This window comes from Motacilla alba, chromosome 8 (assembly GCF_015832195.1).
Source record: "Motacilla alba alba isolate MOTALB_02 chromosome 8, Motacilla_alba_V1.0_pri, whole genome shotgun sequence".
Taxonomy (NCBI): Eukaryota; Metazoa; Chordata; class Aves; order Passeriformes; family Motacillidae; genus Motacilla; species Motacilla alba.
The window spans coordinates 8,862,705-8,872,340 of record NC_052023.1 but is presented as its reverse complement, the minus strand read 5'-3'; the positions used below and the strand labels follow the sequence as shown (position 1 = coordinate 8,872,340).

Sequence of the window (9,636 nt, the reverse complement as noted above, 5' to 3'; positions counted from 1 at the left end):
CCGAACCAGCCTGCGAAGATGGGGTGCCCCAGCCTTCACCCACAGAACCAGCCTGCGAAGATGGGGTGCCCCAGCCTCGGCTGGCAGAGGGAGGCCGTGGCCCGGGGCTCTGAGTGCTGCGGTGCCCGCAGCGGGAATCCCCGAGCGCGGTGCCCGGCATGCGGAGCAGGGCGGCGCGGTGGCACCCGACAGCTGTGACAGGGTGACGGGCAGGGGCTGCAGCACCGCCGGGGCTGGTGCCGCCGTGTCCCCACGGCAGCAGGGACCCCGCGGGGACACGGGCAGGGAGCCGGGAGCGCTCCAGCCAGCAGCAGAGGGCAGCAGGGCTCCGGGCTGCCCGCGGCTCCGGGGGTGGCCCCGGCGGGGCCGGGCGGGGCGGGGGGCTCCGGCGGCGGGGGCGGCCCCGGGCCGCGCCCGGTTAAAAGGCGGCACCGGCGGGGCGGTGGAGGCACAGCGGGCTGGGACGGGACGGGACGGGACGCTGGGATCTGCTCTCCCTTCAGGTAAGTTGGGTTTGTCCCTCCCCGCCCGTGGGGACCCCCTGGTGTCCCCTGGAGGGGCGCTGAGCTCTCGGGACGGCAGCAGCTGTGCCGGGTGGGGGCTCCCCCGGTAACCTCTCTACTCTCCCCAGGTGCAAAGATGGGGTGCTTTACCTTTATCAAGGTCATGATGATCCTCTTCAACCTGGCCATCTTCGTAAGTGCGCCCCGGGGGCTGGGGTCTGCGGGAGGGGGTCCCGGGGAGCCCGCGGAGCCGGGTGTGGGGTGGCTCTGGGTCTGGCTGCTCTCCCCTGCCCCTCCGGACTCCTTTCTGTTGGCCATGGGGTGTAGAGTGTGGGCAGGTGGGTGTAGGTGGGACTCGCAAAGCTCAGAGAGCTGTGCCGCGCTCTGGGGACAGTGGCTGTTGCATCAGCTGCCCCTGTCCCTCGCCGTGCTGAAGCTTGGCTAGCTGCTGATGGCCCACAACAGTGGGTTTGCTGCGTCCCTGCCTGGGGGTCCTGCCTCTGTAGGAGAGCAGCCCCGTGTGTGACCGTGGCTTTGGGGTTCCTGGAGGTCAGGAATTCGGAGCACATGCAGCTTTATTCCCTCGGGGCAAAGGGAGTAGAGCTGGCAGGAGGTGCCCTGGCTCTGCAGGAGCCACCTGGAAGGGGCTGTGGTAGGATACAGCCTTGGGAAGGAGGGGGTGCAGAGCCTCCCGGCTCGCCCTGCTGAAACACCCGCTCTGTAAAGCCCCTGCCAGGATTTAAGCGTGATGGGGAAGGTCGAGTGGGCAGAGGGGAGGGCTGACACAGACTGCAGGCAGCCCAGAGCTGACCTTGCTCAGGAGTACATGACTGTCTGGGGCCAGGGGCTGCTCAGCTTCTCCTCTGGGTGGGCAGGCAGCTGCCCTGTTTGGAGGAGCTTGTGGCAGTGTGATGGTGGCCAGTGCCTGAACTGGGATCGGGGGCAGCGTGGTGGCACTGCTGGCTTGGCTGCTCCGCTGCTGGCACTGAAACCCCTCGGGCTGGGGAGGGGGGCAGCTGTGACGCTGCCCAGGGGATGTGGCGTGTGTTTCAGGGTACTGACCCGTCTGGCAGTGCCCTGAGCTGCCTGCAGTGCCTCAAAGTCTTGCTTTGGTGTGGTGAAAAGCTGCCGAGGGGAGAAACACCTGTGCCAGGGCCTTGCCCGAGTATCAAATCCCGTGCCTACCTGGAAGCTGACATTGCCTTTCTCCTCCCAGCTCAGTGGTGGGACCCTCCTGGGAGTTGGCATCTGGGTCAAAGTGGATGGAGAGTCATTCCTGAAAATATTTGGGACGCTGTCCACTAGCATCCTGCAGGTTGTGAACGTGGCCTATCTCCTCATCGTCATTGGGGCCATCCTGCTGGTGATCGGCTTCCTCGGGTGCTATGGTGCCCAGAAGGAGAGCAAATGTCTCCTGATGATGGTACGGACCTGACTGACCTCCTTATCGAGCCTCATTTGAGCTGGGTCTGTGGTGGGGGAGACCTGAGGGCAGATTTCTCTGTGGATGTTTCCATGTGGTGGCAGTCTGGGTGACCCTTGGAAAAGCAGGGCTGGAGTCAGTCTGCCCCAGAAAGGGTGAGAGGAGGCAGGAGGGCGTGCTGAGTTGAGGTCTCTCTCTCAGAGCGTGTCCAGAGAGCTCAGCCCCGTGCAGTTGGAGGGCTGGAGGACCCCAGGGTTGTGCTGCTCCTGCCCAGGAGCAGAGCTGAAGGCAGTGAGGCAGCAGGGCTGGGGCCCTGGGGAAGCAGATGAGTTCCAGGGGCCCCTGAGGATTCTGGCTGTCGTTTGACCTCCCTCCCCTTGCTGTGTCCTAGTTCTTCTCAGTGGTGCTGATCATCTTCATCGCTGAAGTTGCTGCTGCCGTGGTGGCTCTGGTCTTCACAGGTCTTGTGAGTGCAATCCTGGGCTGGGCTGCTGTGGGACATGTCCTACCCCTTGGGAAAACAGGAGCCATGGGCTGGCAGTGCTGCCCATGGGTGTGGCTGTGCTGTGGTCAGTGCTGCAGGAGGAAGGGATGTTGGACACTGCTGGCACCAGCTACGTGGGCAGGCTGGAGTAGCCTGAGGGTGGTGGGAACGGGAGTTCCTGTGATATCAGAACCATCATATTTTTAGGACAAGTTTTGCCCACTTCTTTCTGTCAAGCCCCTCCGTCCCAAACTAGCTTAGGCTTGACAGCTCCCCGCCTCTGAGGGTAGGAGCCACTGGGGGAGGAATTCCCTATTGCCTCATGCTGAGCAAACTCACCCCATTATTAGGCACCTGAGAAACCACCTGGGGAGAAAGGTGGCTGCCTCATTAGGCACTGGGGAAGTCAACCGCAGGGCAATCTCATTCCTGGCTCCCTCACTTAACGCTGCTTATCAGATGACTCACTGGGAATGAGTGACCTTGTGCCATAAAGCTCTGGTTAGTGGGGAAGAGGAAAACTCCCTGTGGGCCGAACAGACACGGTGTGACTTCTGGCCGTGCTGGGTCTTTTTGGTCTCCTCTCCATAGGCTGAGACCAGTATGGGGGTGCTCAGCTCTGTGGTGTTCTCTGATGGTGTTTTCCTGCCCTTTCTTCCAGGCAGAGACGCTACTGACGAGTCTGGTGACCCCGCTGCTGAAGGAGAAGTATGGGGTGGATGACACGTTCACACACATCTGGAATGTCACCATGACAGAGGTGTGCTGAGCCCTGTGGGTCAGGATCCTCCCAACATGGGCTTAGGTGGTGCACGTCTGGGTGGGACGGGGAGATGGAAGTGGGGACACGTCACAGTCCTGGATGTGCTGAGCTGTCACCACCTCCTCAATTTCGCAGGTTCCTGGGAACTACCTGCCTGGGACCTAGTGGGGTGAGAGCTGTATGTGATGGTGTGTGGGGCAAAACCCTGGTCCCGAGGTGACTCCTGAGCAGCCCTCTGGAGCAGGATTGAGCTGGGTGACCCCCTCCATCAGCCAGTGGGGTCCAGATGGTGTCAGATCCTGGAGGGAGACCTGAAGGATGCTCTTCCCATCCCTTCCTCTCTCTCCCTCTTAGGTTCACTGCTGTGGCCTGAATAACTACACAGACTTCAACAACTCCTACTTTTATGAGACACACCACGGCTACCCCAGGCAGTGCTGTGACATGCAGGACACCTGCAACAGCACAGTGGCCGCAGAAATGGCTGTCCAGGTATGGTGTGCTGCTGGCTCTTGGCTGCTGCAGAGCCTGACTTGGGGCGTGCCTGGGCACGGGGAGGGAGACCTCTCCTGTAGCTCCAGCCCCATCCCATGGTGGTCCCACGGGCTTTAAGTTCTGGGGGGAGGCTGTGGTGGCCTTGGCTTGTCCCTGGTAGAAGCAAGTAAAGCTGTTGTGTTGTTCTGGTCCTAAAGGGAATGGGGTAGCATGTCTGGTGCTGGGCATGAACCCAGGCACCACTCTGCCTTTGTGGGTGATTTTCCTGCTTCTTCCTTTCCTCACTCCCCACTCAATATTTGTTCTGAGAAGTGGCTGAGTTGCCCCTGAAGCCTCAGACCTTCTCCATGGGTGCGTGCTCTGGGTTGGAGAAGCAGTACCTCCCTTCCTGGGGGTGCTGTGCCCTGGCAGTTGGGGTATCGCCACCTCTTGCCATCCTCACCCGTGTGGTCGCCTCGTGCAGGGCTGTTTCAAACAGATCTTGGAAGAAATCAGGACCAACGCAGGAGTGGCGGGCGGCGTGGCAGCCGGCATCGCTGCCTTGGAGGTGAGTGCCTGGGGGCTGTGCTGCCTCCTCCTTGTGCCTGGAGGTGGGGCTGGACCAGCCTGGGGGAGCCGGGGGGCTGGTGCAGCTCCAGGGACCACCTGTGCCTCTAGGCCACTGAGCCTTCTTCCCTGGGCACATCTGGCTCTCCCCCTGGTGCCCTGGGGATGGTGGGCGGTGACCCAAAGCCCTGCTGGGAAGGGGAGGGAGGCTGCTCATTTAAGGGGGCTGATTTGCACCTTGCCACCCCCAGATTGCAGCCATGGCAGTTTCCATGTACTTGTACTGTCGTCTGGATGAGAAGTGACCCCCTGAGGCAGGAGGATGACCTGCCACCCCCCCCATGCTGGGGTGCACCCGTGGCCTGCCATGCTCTCAGGGGGACCCCATCCCTCCCCGGGTCTGATGCTCTCCTGTGCACTGTGATTTGTAGCTGTATTTTGATCTACTGAGCTGGGATCTGTAGAGTTTGTGTATATTTTTGTACTGATATGGCAAACGGAGCCTGTACATAGAGATTTGGGGTGTTTTTTGATTGGGGGGGGTGTTGGGGGAAGCTGCTTGGTCTGTTTGGCTGATGCCAGCAGGAGATAAAGCAGCACAGGGGCTGTTCAGGGCTGCTGATCTGGCAATGGCACAGTGATGCCTTGATAAACCCCTGCAGGTGGGTGCTGCACTGCACTCACGCTGTCCCTGCCATGCCCCCCTGCATCACTTTGAGGGGGTAACTACACCCTCACTGGGGATGTATCTACTCCTGCACCCATCCTCTGCCAGCCCTGGCCTTGTTGCCATGTGGTCCCCTGAAAGAGGGGCTGGCTGGGTGCTGGCTGCTCTCTGCCCCTTCCCTGGCAGGGAGACAGCCCTGGAGGTCCCTGGCCCTGCAGGGGTTGAGGCTGCCCTGTACCCCTTGCCATTTTGTGCCTGAGCCCCTCTCCATGCTGTAAAGAAATGCAAATAAATTTTTCATCTTGGATACAAATTATTTTCTGGATTTGATCGTGGTGCTGCCTTTAATAAATGCCCTCTGCCAGGTTGGGGGTGCAGGGGTGGGGGCTGCCTCACCTCCCTCCCCCTTTCCCTTCCACGTCCTTGCAGGCAGCACAGCCCTGCCCACTGCCTCCCTGCCCTCCTTGCCCGTGGCTCCTCACCTGTTCGGGTGCTTGGAAACAGAGCAGCCCCGTGTTTGCACAACAGATGGGGTGCGGGAGGACACCACCCTTACAGCCCCTGCCCTCTGCAACAGCCACTGCTTGCTCGCACCACCCAGCCAGGGACTGAGCAGCAGCTTGGCTTGAAAGGCAGCACTGGCTGGGGGCTTCCTGTGTCCCCATCAGCTGCAGAAATCTTGAATGGAATGGTGGAGAGGGATAGATCCTGCCACCCTCACCTCAACATCTCCACACAGCACTGTCCCACACTGCCTGTGTCTGATGCACCTGCCCTTCCTCTGCCTGTGGGGATGTGGAAGGGATGGGTGGGCCTGAGGGGTTTCCAAACACCTCTACTACTCCTCCCTCTCTGCTCTTGAGGACACACTCACTCTGCCTCAGTTTCTCCCTTGCAGAAGCACAGCCAGGGTGGGTGCTCCCCCGGGCTCCTTCACCCTGTTTTTGCCATGGCAGTGGGGCAGAGCGCGAGGGCTGTGGGGAAGGACAGGGGTGGTGGCAGGAGGCCAGCGTGCAAACAGCCTCCCCAGCCCTGCCTCGCTCTGTGCCTGCTGTGGCTCCCCCTTATCGGCTCCTGCCCGGTACGAGGCTGCACCGAGGCACGGCCATGCTCTGGCATTCCTGGTGCCATCCAGTTCCTGCCACACGGGCAGGAGCAGGCAGGGAACAGTGAGCCAGACACGGGCACCCACTCCCCACACTGGGTTACTTAGCGCCGAGGACATGGCGTTTGGCCCTGCCCCATGGCAAGGTGTGGGGGAAATGCCAGAAAATAGCCTTGTCTTTCCTGGACAGGTGAATAAGTAGGTCCCAGTTCTACCATAAACTGGCGTCACCTCACGGGTGGCGTCAGGGCTTTTATGCCTCTAATCCCTCTCCAAGGACGCAGGAGCTGCCAGGAAGCCCTTTCTGGAGCGGTTGTGGTGCCCAGGAAGCAGTTAGCACAGAGCCGGGCACACCTGGCCGTGTCCTCTTCTGCCCCGTTCTCGGGATGCCTTGCAGAGCTGGCTCCTGGCACACAGCCTCTCACCATCACCCCCGTGGGGCGGAGCGGGCTCAGGGCTGAAGCTGCTGGCTTCCACCTTTGCAACTCCTCCTGGCCATGGGCTTTCCATGGGTCAGAACAGGCCGTTTCTGTGGCACTGAGTTTTGTAAATAACTCTGCAACCGCTGGCTTGGTCCCTCCCCTCCACCGGCCGGGAAAACTTGCAGAACCAGTTTCTCCTCACGGATGCGGATGCGATTCCTCCCAATTGCCCTCCGCGGCTCTTGGCTGCCCTGGCAGCCAAAATCAGAGCAGTGGGGGGTAAACTGGACTGGCACAGCCTCCCCGTGCCCCTGCCCTCCACTTCCACTGCCCAAGCACTGCCACAGCCTTTAGGCTCTCCAAGGACATCCCGTTCCAGCTGCTCCCCCACAAGCCCCGTGTCTCATCCCAGCCCACCACCCACCCCCAGCAGCTCATGTGGGTGCCTCCAGGCACCTCTGCACCTTATATCCCTTAGAGTTGCCCAGTTCTCCCAGACTGGCACCCTGGGGCAATCAGAAACTGTCAGCACAAGGCCGAAAGGTCCTTGAGGGCTTTTGGTGTCAAACAGAAACTTCCTTATTGCCCCCGGAAGATGGCAGGAGATGGCTCGAGAACCTGGCACATTTGGGTGTGTGCCAAAGCGGGGGTTCTTTTCCACCTGGGATACAGGGTGAGGGAAGGCAGGAGGGCAAGGTCTCCCTGCAGGGATGTTGGGCAAACAGCCAGTGCCGTGATGGGAGCAGCACAGAGACCAGAATTCCTGGAGATTTGCAGGGTGCACTCTCCACCGGCATCGCTTGCCCCAGGGCACAGCAGGCCAAACCCTGCGTGGTGCAGGCGCCTGTGCTGGCAGGGAGTGGGCAGTGATCGGTAATTTAGGAAAGGAGCCGCCCCCTCCTTCCTGGGAATTAGCATCGACGGGAACAGGTACATGAAAAGAAGGAGGAGCTGCGCCTCTTTGGGTTTGTGGTAATAAAGGGGGTAATAAGAAGCAAAAGCAAACTCATCCAGCATTAGTTGCCCAAGGAGTGCCTACTGTGCGGAATTTCCCCTGCCTGCTGTAAAAGCTGGACAGGCTGTTCTCAGACTGGGGGGAAGAGGATATCCTTGAAGGGCACAGGCTGGTCCAGGGGAAGAAGTGAGGCAATGCACACTTTCCCTGGCATAGACTGCCTGCTGGACTCCCCTTCTCCTTCTCTTCACAGATAAACCATCCTGAGCGCCAGCCTAACCCCAACAGTGCTTCCTAGGCAGCTCCCTGCCCTAATTATTTTGTGGGGATATCAGAGGAGGCAATGCAAGGGTTATGCAAAAGGCAGCAGGCAGGAGCTGCCATTGAACCGGGTGTGTTAATCATTAATGCTGCACCGGCCAGGGACGGCACAATAACCGTCACAGCAATCCTGGATACCCAGTTGAAGATTAATTTGCCACCTACCTTAAATGTGGGCACAGGAGGTGGCAGCCCTGTGTCTGCAGGCACAGCAGGGAACATGGACAGGAATGGGCTGGGTGCAGGGAAAGGACCCCCCTCAAAGCTCGGAACAAAGGGAGAAGCCAAGCAGAGCCCCTTCCTGGGAGCAGTTTGGGCACCTTGGCATTTGGGACTCCTTTTTTTCATAAATGCTTTTGACATTTGTGGCTTTTTATGAGGTAGAGGGTGCTGAAAATTTAGGATTAGTTCCCTGGGCTGGGTGGGATGCAAGTGGCTGGGCACAGCACCACTGACTGCCTCCCACGCAGGGAGGAGATGGGGCCAGCACAGAGCATCCTTCCAGTGATGACATCTCTCCATTCAAGAGGACTGGGTGTGTTATCCCAGAGGACTCTGGCTGGAAGGCTCTTCCCTCCATCTGTGGGGCACAGAGGAACCCCTATGCCATGGGAAGCGTCAGCCTAGACCTTGTCTCCCACATACCAGCCCGTCACCGGAGCACAGGGACTTCCTGCTTCCTCGGCACAGAGATCTCCAACAAAAAACCATGATGCATAAAAATAAACACCACTGGAAACTATGCAAAATTTCCCACCCCCCACAAGCTCTGGAAAGGTCATGTTTCATGCCAACACTATTTTGCTTTTGTTTAATTACCAGCCAGCTCCTGGGAGGTGGAGCAGCCCGGACAGGTTTTCCTTTGTAGGGCTGCACAAAGCCAGGGAGGCCGGGCCGGGGGGCTGCAGGGGCTGGGTGAGAACTGCAGCTCGGGCAGCATGTGCTGCAGCTGCTGCTGCATGGGGCTGAGCTGTGGCAGCCACCGGCTCGGACTTCGGGGCGGGCAGGCGAGGGGACAGTGGCACAGCCAGCTCCCGGGACAGCCGGGAATGCTCCAGCACCAGCAGGATGCAGCAGGAAGTGAGCGAGACCCCCCAAAGAGGGCAGGATGATGAGCGACCCGGCTCAGCTAAAAAGCACCCTGGGATAATGAACCCTGGCATCACCAGCACCGGGGGGTGATGAGCCGAGGCTCTCCATCAGCCTCCACAGGTTCTTCCCTTCAAAGGGTTAAGTGCTTCTGCTGCCATCCCTCTGTTCCAGGAGAGGAGGCTCCTACAAACGCAGGGGTTTGCACGGACGGGCTCCCTGAGGTGGCCACCACACGGAGGGTGTCAGACCTGAGCCCAGGTCGCCGTGCCCCGGGCACTCAGCTGGATCCGCCTCTGCCCACGGTGCCCTGGCAGAGTCTTGGTGCCGCAGGGCTTGGCTCGGCAGGAGGCGGATGTGGAGGTGAGAGCCCCTCACCGAGGCTCGGGGACTGAGTAAAAAACTTGTGCTAAGGGGCTGCCCCGCCAGAAAACTGTGCTTGGTCCTGGGGAGGGGCTGTCAGCCCGGCCTGGCTGCAGGGATCAGGCAGGGGAGCAGGAGGCAGCAGGTCGGGGGTGCAGGATGTCAGCTAGCCCATGCTGGTGGCTGACACTCTCCCACTACCACTTTATTTCAGTCCTGTGGTCTCTGCCCCAGAAACGGGTGCATCCCCAGCCCTCAGGGTTCCCTGCCCCATAGGGGCAGACATTTGGAGTGGTCAAGAGTGTGACAAGCCTGTAGTTCTCAGGACACAGCACCTGGAGGTGCCAGGAGGAAGACGGGGACCAGTCACCAGGCAGTTCGTCAGAGTTTCCATCAGTTGCTGAACTGAAGATAAAAGTGATAAAGCTTGAGGAGGAAACAGCTCACAAACCTGTGCCAGCCCTGCTGGCACTGCATGGCACCACACAGGGGACCTCTGC

The 9,636-nt window shown here is 60.1% G+C and overlaps 1 protein-coding gene across 1 annotated transcript; it reads left to right on the top strand.

The window, feature by feature from the left end:
- The first annotated feature begins 422 nt into the window (after positions 1–422).
- TSPAN1 (tetraspanin 1) lies at positions 423–4,546 on the top strand. Its single transcript, XM_038143977.1, has 8 exons — positions 423–503; positions 632–696; positions 1,720–1,926; positions 2,318–2,392; positions 3,072–3,170; positions 3,528–3,665; positions 4,132–4,215; positions 4,466–4,546. The coding sequence occupies exons 2-8, from the start codon at positions 640–642 to the stop codon at positions 4,517–4,519; spliced, it is 714 nt and encodes a 237-aa protein (XP_037999905.1). The 5' UTR covers positions 423–503; positions 632–639; the 3' UTR covers positions 4,520–4,546.
- The last annotated feature ends 5,090 nt before the right edge of the window (positions 4,547–9,636 follow it).